The sequence below is a fragment of the Nyctibius grandis genome, chromosome 7 (assembly GCF_013368605.1).
Source record: "Nyctibius grandis isolate bNycGra1 chromosome 7, bNycGra1.pri, whole genome shotgun sequence".
NCBI classification, from domain to species: Eukaryota; Metazoa; Chordata; class Aves; order Nyctibiiformes; family Nyctibiidae; genus Nyctibius; species Nyctibius grandis.
In genome coordinates, this window is record NC_090664.1 from 30,517,029 (window position 1) to 30,531,864 (window position 14,836).

The 14,836-nt window shown below is 51.6% G+C and overlaps 1 protein-coding gene across 1 annotated transcript; it reads left to right on the plus strand.

Annotated features, from left to right (window-relative positions):
• Positions 1–10,781: 10,781 nt before the first annotated feature.
• DLX5 (distal-less homeobox 5) lies at positions 10,782–13,083 on the plus strand. Its single transcript, XM_068405419.1, has 3 exons — positions 10,782–11,136; positions 12,311–12,495; positions 12,751–13,083. The coding sequence occupies exons 1-3, from the start codon at positions 10,782–10,784 to the stop codon at positions 13,081–13,083; spliced, it is 873 nt and encodes a 290-aa protein (XP_068261520.1).
• Positions 13,084–14,836: the final 1,753 nt, after the last annotated feature.

Sequence of the window (14,836 nt, forward strand, 5' to 3'; positions counted from 1 at the left end):
GCAGTTACAGTACTAAATACTCAGAGTGTATTATGGTTTGTCTGGAAAGTACTCCTGACAAGTCAAGTTAACACAGCTTATAGTGCTTAATTTAGCATCCACAAGTATCCTAAATACTTGCGTTTGACAGTGTTCTTGGTAGAAGCAATGGATCGGGTGTGTAGCAACACAGCTGTCTCCTGATGTCTCTCCTAGCAGAGAGTGTCCCCTCCTCGAGACACATCCATCGCTCTCCACCTCAGCAATGGAAGCTGAGGATGCTGGCCTAGGCTTGAGACCTGGATTTTAGGTGTCTAAAATAAGGCAAGCTGCAAGGCCATGTTAATGAAGCTTACCGACCAGATTGTGCCTGATGTTCATGGGTAGAACCTTCAAACAAGACAAAAGAGGTTGCCTGAAATTGCAGCTGATGAGAATAATTTTTCTAAGTGCCTATATGCTGTAGGGGCTTACGGTACCTTTGCCAGTGCTTGATTTAAACAACAAAGTAGGTTCTGATTACTTTTTTTCAGCCAAAGTTGTCTTTTAACAAAAACTGTAAAGTTGGTTACTCAGAAATATTCCATTACTTGATTTGAGAGGTTATTATTTTCAACTGTCCATACTGAAAAAAAAGACAAAATAGTACGGGACTCTAAAAAGTCCACGCTGATGTTTTACAGCACATTTACATTCTGTGATGACAAAATTTCTTTCATTTCCTTTATACAGAACCAAAGACCTTAAAGAAATACTCAAAGCTGTAAAATATTTAATTTCAGGTCAAGAAAAATGTATGTTTTACACTACCTGAAAAATTTGTCAGAATTGCTGATTTCTACAACATTCAGAATAATTATCGAGTGATCATTCAAAATAAGTTTTTGAGAGATCCATCAGACTTTCCAGTAAAATGAAATCCTACCTAAAGTGCCTGGACTTTTTGAAAAGTGGTTACCTCATATCAGCAATGGCTGAAAATTGGAAAGCAATATTGCTAATTTCAAAGCAAAGATATTTTTCTGCAAAGATTTTGCAGATTAATTCTGCTATAGAAAGGGTGGTAAGACAAATTTCCATTTCATTTCTAGATATTCAAACAGATTAAAACTCCTCAAGAAATCTCTGACAGTGCTGCTGATTTTGACTAAATAACATTCTTGGGATATTTGCAATCTTGACAAAATATTTCCATTTAACTAGGAATAGCTCATTACACTTTCATTTGTGTAAAATATGCTCCCCAAATTAGTAAAGAAAGTGGAAAATCGTGTTTTGCGTTATGGTAAAATGGTGATATGTTTTAAAGACTCTCAATTAAAATTTTGATTTCTTCAAGGAAGGTTGAATATTCTTTTTTTCACTGTATAAACAGGATTTTCACTCAAAGGAACTCTCCAAGATCTTCTGTACATTCATATATTTAAAAAGTAAGTCTATTACTATGTCAAATGTGTCTCACTGGAAAAAGCTATTGACTTTTCCATTCTATTGCTTTAATTTTCCACTACTTTTGTACATTGGAATACTCCAGGTGGGTGCTGCGTGTGCTTCTGATTACGCTGTGTTACACAGCAGGGAAACCTCTTATCTCAGACTGGTTGCCTGGTTGAGAAAAAAACACATTTAAGGTAGTAAATGCAGCTGTGGAAGAACTATTTTCTATTTTCTTGCTGTTTGTTTTAATGTACTAAAATGACATAATTATGGAAGCTTGCAAAAATGCCAAAATGTAAAACACAATAATAATTTAGTCTATGTATTTCTATTATCATCTATATGTCTTCAAATATAGATTTAAACAGTCCAAGAAAATCTTTAGGAATGTCTTTTCTGCTTTGCACTCTGTTTTGTCCTGACAAAATTTCAGAGAAAAGGAATTTAAAAGTAATCTCGTGGTTACACTGGTATTAAGAAGTGTTCAAATCTTGTTCTTGCCATTTTTCATGCCAGCTTGGAACTTTTGGCTTGAAGATTTGTGTTTCTATTGTTTTCTTTTTGACTCTGTGCAAACACTTTAAAGATGATAGGAAATTTGCAGATCTGGGGAAAAAAAAAATAAATAGAGGTTTTGTAAATCTAACCACCACAACTTCATTTGAAGAAAATGAAATCTGAACTCTGAAATAGGACAATGCCTTTTTTTTTTCAGCTTGCAAAGAAACAGAGTAATGCAATCCCTTTTATTTCCTATTTACATGAGGCTGAAGCGTTTTCATCTGTGGCGTGTAAAGTCTGCTTTGCAAAGAATAAATTCGGAGCACACATATTGTAAGTATTTGCTGAGAGCAGTGAGCTTATATTGGTTAAGTAAACAGCACTATAATATTACAATTATAAAAACAAAATGTTTAGAAATATGTGATTGTCACTTTTTTTTTAACACTCTATTACTTTCCGAAGTCCTAGCAGGAAAATATTAGATGTGAAGCCCTAATAAGGAGCTCTGTTCCATTCAAGCTGCAACTGCTCTCCACCACCTATTTCACCAAAAGAATAACCAGATTTTGATAGAAATTCTCAGTCCAAACTCTGCCCACAAACACCAGAAGCCATCTCCCCTGAAATCCTGTGTAAGATAACACTAACGACGTCCTGGCCACTTCAGCCTATGGAAGATTTCGGCTTTTGTATCACGACGTGTAAGCACACAAAGGGCTGCATAAAGTTCTTTTGACTGTGGCTGGAAAGACTCGCGCTGGCACCAGCACGCCTTTGGATCACACTGTACTATCCTTTCACTCCATCCACAACTATTATTTTGCTGCCCAGAATTGTTGTAATATGACTGCCTCCCTTCGTAATCTCTGCATTTTATCTAGCTTCTTTTCCAAAGCCAGAGAGGATCGTTGTCATCTGTTGTATAACACAGCAAAAAGGCTGAGGACAGGCTTTGGGGTGATGGCTTTCTCTGCTATCCAGTTCACCCATACCTTCTCCAGACTGTAAGTACATTGAGGCAAAGAGCAACAGCAAGCATGACAAGGATTTCTCATCTGCCTAAAATCAGTAATAAGTGCCAGAGGAAGAAAAGATTCCATGTCCAACTCATCACAGCAGAATCCTCCAGCAAAGTGTGATGGAGAAGAAAGGTGGCAAGTGAGAGCCTCTAAAGCATGGGTACTGAAAGGGGTAGGCTAAGGCAGAAGCTACAGCTCTGTGGTTCCAGGTATTGAACCAGGAGAGGGAGCATGGGCACACAAAACATGTCTATCCGCCCCCACCCCCCCACCCCCACCACCCCCCCGCCACCAAAGCCGACAGGGACCCTTTCTATTGGTTTTAGCAGGACCTGGATCATGTTGGGGGTTTGTATCAGGTGGGTTCCCCGTGGAGATCAGGGAAAAGGAAGAGGCAGCCATGCACAACTTGTTGTAAAGAGCTCTAGGTTTAACTGCTGGTCCTTCAAGTGATGAAAATCCCAAGTCCAAATCCAGTCATGTGCTCACCTTGTCTAACAAAGAGGGATTCTGAAATCAGGGTGATGGCATATTAGTCATGAGGACTTTACGTGGCAGCACATGAGAAAAAAAAAAAGTGGAATTTTTTATGAAATTGACAAAAAGATTACTGAAAATATACAGATTTGAAGGCCAGAAAGGACCACAGCAATCATTTGCTCTGATTTCATGCACAGCACAAGCCATACAACTTAATTGGGTCATGTCTGTGTCATTCCCTCATCCTCTGCTTGATCCAAAGATCTCACTTGGAAAGAGAGGCATCTTCATGAAAAAGCACAAGTCATGCAGAAGCCACCATAACCCTTTGGGTTTTTTTCCAAAGGTTAATTTACCCTTTTTGAAAGAAGAAGAAAGAAAAAAAGATAAAACGTCTTATTTCTAATCCAAATGTATTTTCAGCTAAATATCTTTAATGAAAATTCTTTTCCTTCTGCAGGTATTCACCCAGATGGTACTTTACCTCAAAATACATTCCTGCCTCAAAGTCCCTTAAGAAAAACACATTTCTCATTCCCAAACCAAGGCATTTTCCTAATAATAAAAGAACTAGCAGGCTCACAGAAGCACAAATGATACAGCCCCAAGAGCTATTTTTCAGTCACTAACTAGAGAACATCATGATGAAGAAATCTGAGCTGAAGAAGAAAATAACCTCCATTTTTCCAATAAATTAAGATCTTCACAGGAATGTAAAATGAATCTTAAAACTGAGCATCTTCAGGCTTCTTGCAGCAGGGCCTCTTTCAAGGACAAAGATGTAATTCAAATATGGAGACCAGAAAAAGAAGAATTCCTCTACACTTATGAATATAACGGTGACCTTATAGAGCTCCTTGAAGAGACAGCACTGAAAGCGCAGCAAGTGACATCCAGCTTCCCCGCAGGGCTGCGCACAGCTGCAGGCTGGATTGCGAAAATGAAGGAGGAGAAGGTTCTGCTGTGCTGCATAGGAAACTTTTAGGGGACCAAGTTTGGATCATGGCAGCATGCATTTTAGTGAAGGATGTAAAAGCTAAGGCAGAAGATGAAGTAAAATAATATAGCCCTGGAATTGCAGTCATGGGGAAAGTCTAGCATATATTTATTTTAATAGTAATAATAATAATGCTAAGCTATAACTGAGGAACTGAAGTGGATTTTATGACAGATGCAAGTTATTAAGTCATTTTATAGGTATTATCTACTGCTAGCTAGTGTATATACTGTCGGTGAGTACATACTGATAAACTTAATAGGCGAGGCCAGACAGACCATGAAACATAAGTAATAAGGACAGAACCATACGACAAGAGATGTGGTTTTGCTATTTTGATCTTTAACGTGCAAGGTGTCCTGGCCCCTTGTTGAATGTCACTCCTCGTATTCACTGCTCCAGCAGCCTAATTGCTGTGTTTCATTTCTGCACCAATTTGTACGGTCCAACATTGCCTGATTCGAGCTGATTGCACAGGCATGCTAACCTCGCACTAAATTTAGTGTTAGCTAAACAGGGGGTTTGGAGAGTTTGTCCTAACACTGCTATCATCCACTAATCCTTCAAGGTCTAAATTATAAAAGTTTGGCCGACTTCTGTAGGATAACAACATATGAGATCACTATTAAAGGAGTAAAAAGAAAATTGCAAGGTTAATTCCCAAGGTTTGTAGGGGAAAATCTGCCTTGTACGAGGGCCCCCGTGGGCAGGCTTCCTCGAGCCCCTCTGCCAGCAGCCCTGCCCTGCCCTGATCCACTGAAAACACACCAAAGGGCTTGAAGAGCTACGCCTCAAATTCTTTGACCGGTCATCTTTTAACAGGGATGTCAGAGATCTGGGAAAGCATTCCTGCGGCACTGGGATGCAAAGGGATTTATCTCACATCTGAAGCCCTGCAGAGATGCAGCGACCCTGCTCCTATCTGAGAGGCCGAGAAGTGAGTTACGGCTGAAGGAGATGTGACAGGTGGGAGAGAATAAGCAGAGTGAACGGCCCCACTGGAGATGAATCAACCCTCTTCCTTGAGGAGCAACTGCCTTTGGCTACTCAGAGCTAAAAGCTGCAGTAATAAATTTTAAGGCCTGAAAAGATCATTACAGTCATCCAGCCCAGCTGCCCACTCATCCAGGACACTGCATTTCCTGAAGTCATTCCCTCCTGCCGCCACGGCCAAGGTCCTTTCCTCCTCTGCTCTGAGGCCCTTTCCCACGTGCCAGCCCCACCACCGCACCGACTGCCGTGCCAGACCTCTGCAGCATCCTCCCCGTGGCACCGCAGCCAGGCAGCAAGGGCAGCTAGTGTAAATATTTTCTCGCAGTGTTTCTGGCAAAGAGAGCTTTTACATCCGGCTCTCCAGTGGTGCTGGCTCATGCTCTGCGTCAGAGCAGCATCTCCAGCAGCAGTTTTGCCCATGGGGCTCCAGGTCCGTGCTCAAGCATGTTGTGGAACCCTCAGGCAACTGTGTGGGGAGCCATGATCCTGCAGCTCTCGCTGCTGACCCAAACTGCTGATCTGAAGATGGCTCCATCTGGTTTGTGTCTTGTCTTTCTTGGAAACCACCGGGCCTCACATCAGTCGAAGTACCTACAGCTCCTGGAATAACAACACCCAGCTACCCGGGGAGAAGGCAGGTAGAAGAACAACTCAGCTGGGAGAAGTTGGTTTTTCTGATGATGTTTCTCTGCTGGCCTCCATGACCTCAGAAAGAGGCTGCTGTTACACCACGATGGAAGCACATGGGCTGGAAAGGGGAAGAAATCCGCGGACAGGCTTTTCCTTGAACATCCTTTCCCATCCCAGGGCAGGTCTCCATGTTTATAAAGATGGGTCATGTCCATGCTGAGGCCTTGAATCTGCCCCATGAGCTCATATCCAAAAGGGAAGGGAATGGGTGAGTTCACTGAGTATTTCCCATTCAGGAGAGGCAGGCCATGGCTGGACTGTGACTGCCAAGGAATGCCCTGCCTTGGGAAGGTTGTGATGCTTCAAGAAACAGCTAAGCAACCCCTCAGTGTCCCTGGCAGGCGCACCCCATGAGAAGAGGGAAGGGGGGGTTGCAGGTGGGAGTCTTGCATCTCCAGGCATCTCTTAACATCATCTTGTCCCACACATTTGGCTCAGTCTGCTACAGCTGACGCTAACAGGGAGTCCTGGCTCCCCTCTTCAATCATGCCAATGTAATTTGGGGAAAATAGGTGCAAGTGTAAGCTCCTCACGTCAGTTCTTTGGCAAGTAAAAGAGACAGCCACAATTTGCCCTAAAAGGCAAATTCTAATCCTTAACATTGTACGTCATGGGTTTTACGTGCAGTGCAATTTACAGGCCAGACGAGCACGGCCAGCGGAGCCCAGGCTGCGGCCAACCCGGCAGTGAGTCCATCAGCCCAAGTGACAGGTTCGCTTCATTAACTGGAGGCCCAGCATTTCATGGGCACACGCAAGCAACTGGAAGAGAAAAGGCTGTTCCAGTGGTGGCAGACAACTGGAGACTAGTGAATGCTTTGGGATGGAGGGCAAAAACAACGGCCACCCCAATGCTTGAGAGACCAGGCAGGCTTCGATCCCAAGGTCACATGTGCATCCTTTCATGAACACAAATGGTGACCTACACAGGAACACAAAACCTCCTTTTCTTTTGGAGGGATGAAGTTCTCCAAAGCAGAGCATGTCATGCCAAGGTGGAGAAATGCCCATTTTCCTCTCCCTGAACCAGCTGTACCCGGAGCTGGGGGCTCTGCAGAAAGCTACTGAAATCTGAGCAAAAGTCCTACGCTCTTTCCCTGGATTTTCTGTCGCATTTATTTCTCCTCCCCTGCTCCCAGTTTGCTTTTTCCAAAATCCTTTCCTGAGTTTTTCCCTTTTATCACTGCCCTGTGAATTTCCTTCTGGGCAGTTAGCTAGCCCTCTCCATGGGATTCCCACTAGCTTTGGCCCATACTGAACATGTCAAGATTTTTACTTTGAAGCAGATGGAATTTTTTTTGCCCAGCCTTAGGTGAGAATACAAGGACTTCATTCCCTTTGCCTCGTCATTCTGAAAATACTCCCCTAGGTAAACAAGTCCTAAGCCTAAGACGATGCACTGGAGCACCAGGAAAGCCCTCAGTTGTTGAAGCTGTTTGGAAATCACCATTTGCTGATGCTGTAAAACAAGAGTTAATCCATGTTTCCACTGTGGAGGGCTGTTTGGTGGTTTTTTTTTTTTAAGAAGGGAAAAAAATTCCTTTGATTCTTTGCCAGCAATTTTCATGGAAATAAAGTTTCCAGAAAAAACTCGGTGCCCAAACGAGAATATTTTATCCAGAAAGTGAAAGATTTTCTCTGAACAATTGCGAGATTTCATCCAAAAGTCTGAGAGGCTTCATCAGAAATACTTCGCTCGTTGTCTGGAAACAAAGCCCTGCCGAGCGAGAGCGGACGGGCCCCCCCGCGCGCCCCGGGCCGGCCTAGCGCGGAGAGTTCGGCCCGCGGGGATGCTCCCAAGCCAGGACCGGGGCAGGGGGGGGCCGGCGGGCGGGCACCGGCCGGCACACAGCGCCCCGTCCCGCCGTGGGGCTCGGCTGGGGGCCCCAGCGCTGCCTCCGCGGCAGCTCCCCGGGAGGGAACAATCGCCGCGTTGTCCGGCCGCGGCCGCCGGTCCCCGTGCCCTGCGGGGACAGCGCTGTGGCGGGGCCGCCCGGCTCCGCGGCCGCCGCCGCCGCTCAGTCTGGCCCCGGCGGGGGCGGCGGGGCGGGGTGGGGGGGGTAGCGGGCGGTGCGCAGGTAGCGCGGCGGCGCTGCGCCCGCGCGGCCACACCGTGGCGCTCTTGTCACGGGCACGGCCGCCGCGCGCCTCCGACGTGTACGCGGCCGCGGCGCCCCCCCGCCCTGCGCGGCGAGACGGGCTGCAACCGCGGGCCTCCAGCACCGCTCCCCCCACCACCAGCACCGTGGATTAGCGGGGTTCGGGCCCGAACGGGCCGCGGCTGGACGCGGGGGCCCTGGGCAGCCGCTCAGCCGGCGCGGCGGGCATGTGCCGGTAAACAATGACCGTATTGTGAAACAGAAAACAGACCGCGGCTCGCTCGGCTCGGCTCGGCTCGCTCCCCACCGGATGTGTTAAATAAAAACCGCTGGGGAAAAAAACAGCAGAAAGTCCAGAAAATCGGGTTCGGGCTGGGAAGGACGGGGGGCAGGAAACCCGCAAACCGGCGGATTTGTACGCCCTCCGCTCGGTAATCCCCGCACGGACTGCGAGGGCTGCGGGTGCCTGCAAAAAAAAAAACAGCTTGGGGGTTTTGCGGTTGTATCGGGTGGGTTTCTGTCTTTTTTTTTTTCCTTTCAATATCGAAACTTTTTTTTTCCTTGCCTCTGAATAAAACGAGCGCAAACTTTCTCTGCTGCAGGAAACTGATCCAGATTTCCCCGGTGAGCTGCAAAAACAGCTTGTCAGGACGGCTTGGCCGGGACCCGCAGCGACTGCGGCCGCTGCCGGGGCTGGGTGCCATACCAGCGCCCAGATCCTCTCCCTGTTTTCTCCCTTCAAACGGCACCTTCCTGCCCAGACGTGTTGAAGTGCAGTGCCCTGGAATTTATGACACAAATGGGTTTCCCCCCCACTCTCTCCCCCCTCTTCATCTGTTTAAAATCTCTACTGTCCCTTCCAACTGGATGCAAATTGGGAGCTTTATTAAACTTACTTGCCCCCTCCTCAAGTCGTAAATATATATCCCTCTCCGGTCCCTCTCTTTAGGAAAAAATAAAGGGAGGGAGAGATATTTCCAATGGATTTAAGTAAGTGATTCATAGAATGAAATGTTTAGGGATTTATTTAATGCGATTTTATATGAGCTGTGGACATTTCCAAAGCAAACAATAAGTTCAAGTACAACATGCATGGTTGTGTTACAAGTGTTACCCGGCTGGCTAGGAGATCTTCGGTGAGCAAACAGGCTAAATCTGGAGAGTAAACAACTTCAGAAAAATCTACAACTCCAGGTCACTGAAGACAGCCTTTTATTTGTTTTCCTTAGTGTCTAGTAAAATCTGATCCTTTTTTTTGCCACGCTGCTGTAAAATTACCAGGGACGGGCACACCAGCCCCTGTCTCGCCCCAGCCCGGCCGCCGAGCCCGTCGCCTGGGTCCTGGGTGCGCAAACGGGCATGGAAAACCGGGTGCTGGCGAATGAGGGTGCTACTGGTTGGGTTGCTGCAGGACACACACACACCCCCGCACAGCGCCAGCCATTTCTGGGGGGCTGTCAGCCGGGAAGTGGGCTCTTGCGACGGCCTCCAAGTGGAGAAGCCCCGCGGCGGCCTCCCAGTGCTCCTGCCCACGCGTGAGGCTGATCTGAGCTCCCCTCGTGACGGGCATCTGACCCTGGGCTGGAGCCGGACCCGATGATGAGCATCGCAACGGGGCCGTGAAGAGTGACACGCGTGGGGGGCGAGCGGTCACGCGTGGGATCGGGCGGCGACGGGCGCGCCTGGAGTGGCCGGGGTCTCTTCACCCACGGACATCGTGCCACAGCCAGGTCGCCTTTCGCGAAACCCGCGAGGTGGGTGCCCCTAGGCCGTATGGTGCCACCAGTGCCCCCAGCAGCTCCCCCACACCCCCGCGGCAGGGCGTCCTGCCGGGACACTCCCGCCTGGCTCCGGGCCCTGCTAGGGTCTTCGACGCAGGAAATGATGTAACGAAAATTCAAGATTTTTTGGGGTAATGTGATTTACTTCGTTTAACGCGAAGGTCCCGGGCGGCGTACCCGCGGAGATGGAGGACAATCCGTCCCCGGTTCGACGCTAATGGTTGTCGCCACCAGATCAGAAATCGCGTTGGGAACCCGGAGCGCCCGGTGCGTCGTTCCCAAGCCATCAACGTAGCCAAGAGGGACCGGACGACAAATCCCAGCGGCGTGGCCGCGGCCCTCCCCCGCGGCGCTGCGGGCCGGAGGTGCGGGGACACCGGGCTCCGCGCCCGCGGGGCGGCGGGGCCGGCCGAGCCCCCTCGCCGGCTGCAGCGGGGGGAGCCGGAAACCTCCCGATCGCGACGCTCCGGCTCGGAGATTGGTGTTGGTATTCACTTTGAAAGAGCCTGAATAGGACTTTTTTTTTCGCCCCCCCCCCCCTTTTTTTTTTAAGCCAAAGCTTTGTTGTGCTAAACTAGTTGGACGAGTTAGGGTGTCGCTGCTCCCGATTGCTCTGGCCAATGGAACCCGATCCACCCTGCTGTGCGTAAGAGCGCAATTAAGGATTTAACCAAGCCTATGCTGCGCCCCAGCCAGCAGTCTGCCGGAGACAGACACCGCGCCGCAGCCTCCTCCCCCAGACATGTCTGCTTAGAGCCGAGCAGCCCCAGCAGCCAGCCCCAGCCAGCCGCCGGCTCCGAACTATGACAGGAGTATTTGACAGAAGGGTCCCCAACATCAGATCCGGCGACTTCCAGGCTCCTTTCCAGACGGCCGCAGCCATGCACCATCCGTCCCAGGAATCTCCCACTTTACCCGAGTCCTCGGCTACGGATTCCGACTACTACAGCCCGGCGGGGGGAGCCCCGCACGGCTACTGTTCGCCTACCTCGGCTCCCTACGGCAAAGCGCTCAACCCTTACCAGTATCAGTACCACGGCATGAACGGATCTGCTGGGAACTATCCTGCCAAAGCCTATGCAGACTACAGCTATGCCAGCCCCTACCACCAGTACAGCGGGGCTTACAACCGCGTACAGAGCTCCGCCAGCCAGCCAGGTGAGAGCCGGGGAGATACGGGGGGCGTCCGCGGCCCCCGGGAGGCTGGGAGAGCGGGACCCGGCAGAGCCCTGCCCCGTGGGCCGCGGGAGTGCAGCTTTCCCTGAACCACAGGGAGAAATAAATTTAAAAAATAAAAAGGGGAGGCGAAAAGGAAAATTAAAGTAAGGGTTTGTTTGGTTTTGGTTTTTTTTTAAATAAGAAGAAAACTGTGTCTAGTTTTCCTGACCAGTCCGCACGATCCAAAACACAAATCCTAGGACTTGTGCTTCACAGAAGCAAACGTCGGTGAGCTGCCCCCGGGCCCCCACGGCTGCCTCCCTCCTGCTTCCCTCCGCAGGAAGAGGGGGAAAAATAACCGAGTCTTGTTGCGTGTCTCAAACTCAGTTTCGCGGTGGCAAAGAAAGTTTCCTTCCCCCTATTCTGGAGGGGCGGGGGAGGAGACTGGGAGGGGGAGCCCAGCTGTGGCGGGGCTGCGAAGCCGGGAGGGTTTTTTACCAGAAAGCGCTGCGTTTTTAGCGCTTTCCATTTACTGCTTTTTAAGTTGGGGGGGGGGGGGAGGTGTAAAAAAGACACACAAAAAAAAAAAAAAAGAAAAGAAGGGGACAGGGAAAAAAAATTGCCAAGGCAAGCGGCTGGGGCTCGGCTGGGACGAGTGTGGCCGCGGCGGCGCTTGGGGACCCGGCGGCGGTGGCAAGGCGCGGGCGTGCGGGGAAAGCGGTCGGTGCCCTGGGTAGGTCTTCGCTCCGGGCCGGTCTTTTCCCAGCAGGGCACCAATAATCCTCTTAATTCCCGCGGTGGGCGCGCATGCTCCGCGCTCCCGCCCGCGCCGCGCTGCGCGCCCGGTGCCGCCGCCCTCCGCGGAGGATGCCTCGGGGCGGTGGCGGGAGGCGGAGGAGGGCCGGGGGTGGCCAAGGCCCGTCGGGGAGGGAGCGGGGGCCCCCCCCGCCTCGCTGCGGGGAGCCGGCGGAGGGTGCGCGGGGCCGCCGCCTGGCAGCAGGAGCCCCGTGGGGAGCAGCGGTGGCCCGTCGGGCCGGCGCCGCTGCCCTGCCCGGCCCGGCCCCTGGGCGGGACACCGCCGCCGGCGGCGCAGGCTGCGCGGCGCGGAGCGGAGCCGTGTTCCGCGCCTTAATGTCTGCGTCTGTGTCTCTCTCCCGCCCTTGCGCCTGTGCAGAGAAGGAGGTGGCGGAGCCCGAGGTGAGGATGGTGAACGGCAAACCAAAGAAAGTGCGCAAACCCCGAACTATTTATTCCAGCTTTCAGCTGGCTGCGTTGCAGAGGAGGTTTCAGAAGACCCAATACCTCGCCCTGCCCGAGCGGGCCGAGCTGGCCGCCTCCCTGGGGCTCACGCAGACACAGGTACCGCGCTCCGCTCGGCTCGGCTCGGCCTGCCCTGGCCCGGACCGGCCCGCCCCACCCCGGCACGGCACGGCTCGGCCCGACGGGGCGCAGAGCTCCGGATCCCCCCTGGCGCGGCAGGAAGGGCAGGATCGGGCCCCGCGGAGGGGTGGGCGGGCGGCGGGGAGTGGGTCCCTTGCAGCCGCGGAGCGCCGGCTTGCCAGGCGGGCATTAATGTTGTCCGTTTCCCTCCCCCCTCCTTTCCTCTCCTCCCAGGTGAAAATTTGGTTTCAGAATAAAAGATCCAAGATCAAGAAGATCATGAAGAACGGGGAGATGCCTCCGGAGCACAGCCCCAGCTCCAGCGACCCCATGGCTTGCAACTCTCCACAGTCGCCTGCGGTTTGGGAACCTCAGGGCTCGTCCCGCTCCCTCAGCCACCATGCCCATGCACACGCTCACCCTCCAAACTCCAACCCGTCCCCTGCATCCAGCTACCTGGAGAGCTCCGCTTCCTGGTACCCCGCTGCCAACTCCATCAACTCCCACCTTCAACCCCACGGCTCCCTACAGCACCCGTTAGCGCTGGCCTCTGGGACAATTTATTAGTCTGACCCCCTTTTATTTTTTTTTTTTTTTGTTCCTTGGACTCCTGTGTTTTACTGTTAAGGAATAATAACGAAAGGAATGCATATGGGGAATTTTTAAAAGGGAAAAAAAAAAAAAGATTAAAATGTGTAAAGCTTGTGCATGTAACTTATTGCATTTCAAAGGAAACCCTTTTTTATACAATACGGACATTTTTTGGCTCAGCTGTGGACACTGTCAATGGTGCCTTGAAATCTATGACCTCAACTTTTCCAGAGACTTTTTTTCAATGTTATTTTAACCCTGTAAATAATTGTAGATAGAGGAATTAAAATGTATATTCTGAATAAAATAAAATTATTTCGACCACGAGAAGCGTTTCCAAATTACCCCTTCTTCTGTTAATAAGAGGGGAAAAAAAAAATAATGCCAATTTACTTGCAGAGAGCGAGCGAGGAAGGAGAGATGTTGAGGGGCCCGTTCCTGTGCGTTCACATTCGGTCGCCGTGCCGTGCCATGCCACCGCGTCCCGGGCGTGTTGGCAGGATGTGGCCCCTGCGGGTCCCCACGGGCAAGCCGAAGGGCGGCGATGCTCCGTCCCCGCTGGAAAAGGGGCTTTTGCAAGACCGCGCACACTATCGCACAGTGATTTAAGCTGAAGCGAAAGCTGCCCATCCTGACGCTAGAAAGCAAATCTCTCGCCTTAAGCCGCCCTGAATACTTTCCTGAGAGCAATTAGCGTCGAGAGCTGCACACTCCACAGCCCATCAGTCGCCCGTGTGCGCTCGGCTAATTATACAAATTACGTTTCCGTCAAAGGGAGCCACTAAATGTGAGAAAAGGATAAAATGAGGGCCCCGCTCCCCTTGCTTCTGGTAAAAGCCTGCAGCGGCTGCGGCTGAAGGAGGGGCTTCGCGGAGGTACTTTTTGCTTTTATCTCTTATCTACAGGATTTAGGGAAAAAGCCGGGCGGCGGAGCCATGGCTAGCGCTGCCCGGTGCACCGGGGAGGGGATGGGGCCACGGCTTCGGCGCGGGGCACGCGCGTGGCGGCATGCACCGGGCGTGGGCCCCTCTCCCGGCGGGGACCCCCGGGTCTTCCCAGTCAGCAACCGGCCCGCGGGGCCCCCACGGCGGCACACGTTCCCGCGGGGACCGTCATGAGGGGAGCGGGGAGCCTCGCTGGGAATTCACGGCCGTCCGGGGTAAGGCGGTAGCGGTGAATGTGACAAAGGCGTCGCTTGAAGGATCTCCGAGATAAGAAATGACCCCCTGACACCCGAGGATGGCGGGGAGAGCGATGGCAGGGCCGGGAAAAGCACCCTCCTGCCCTGGGGAGCACTTACCTGTCTCTAGTCTTCTTCCACGCTGCCCTCCCCCTCCTTTCTTCTCCCTCCGCTCCTGCCTGCCATGTTTTGCGCGTGTGCGTGAGTGTGCGTGTGCGTGTTCTTCTCCCCAGAGAAGCCCGGGGTTGCTGTTTTGTAACAGGTTTGGGGGTTGGTAAATGGCTTGCAGTACAATAGACCAGTTTGTGCGGTAAAGCTGCTCTCCGCACGCCGGGGAGGGGTGCGTGGGTGCCGGAGACAGGGCGGCGGGGTCGCCGGCGGCTGCCCACCCCTACCCGCTCCCGGCGGGCGCTGCTGGCGAGCGGGCCGCCCTGCCGCCGTTGCCCCGCCGCTCCCCGCCTCCTCTCAGCGGCTCTGGGGACCGGCTCCTGCTCATTTCACTTGCAAGGTTTCAGGGACTTTCCCCGACTCCTGGGCTGCTGAAATGTT

What these genes read in the sequence shown, in the direction of transcription:
- DLX5 (XM_068405419.1), top strand. Translation starts at nt 10,782, where the DNA reads ATGACAGGAGTATTTGACAGAAGGGTCCCCAACATCAGATCCGGCGAC. An exon ending in GAGCTCCGCCAGCCAGCCAG is followed by an intron (nt 11,137 to 12,310) that starts GTGAGAGCCGGG and finishes GCGCCTGTGCAG; the next exon opens with AGAAGGAGGTGGCGGAGCCC. An exon ending in TGGGGCTCACGCAGACACAG is followed by an intron (nt 12,496 to 12,750) that starts GTACCGCGCTCC and finishes CTCTCCTCCCAG; the next exon opens with GTGAAAATTTGGTTTCAGAA.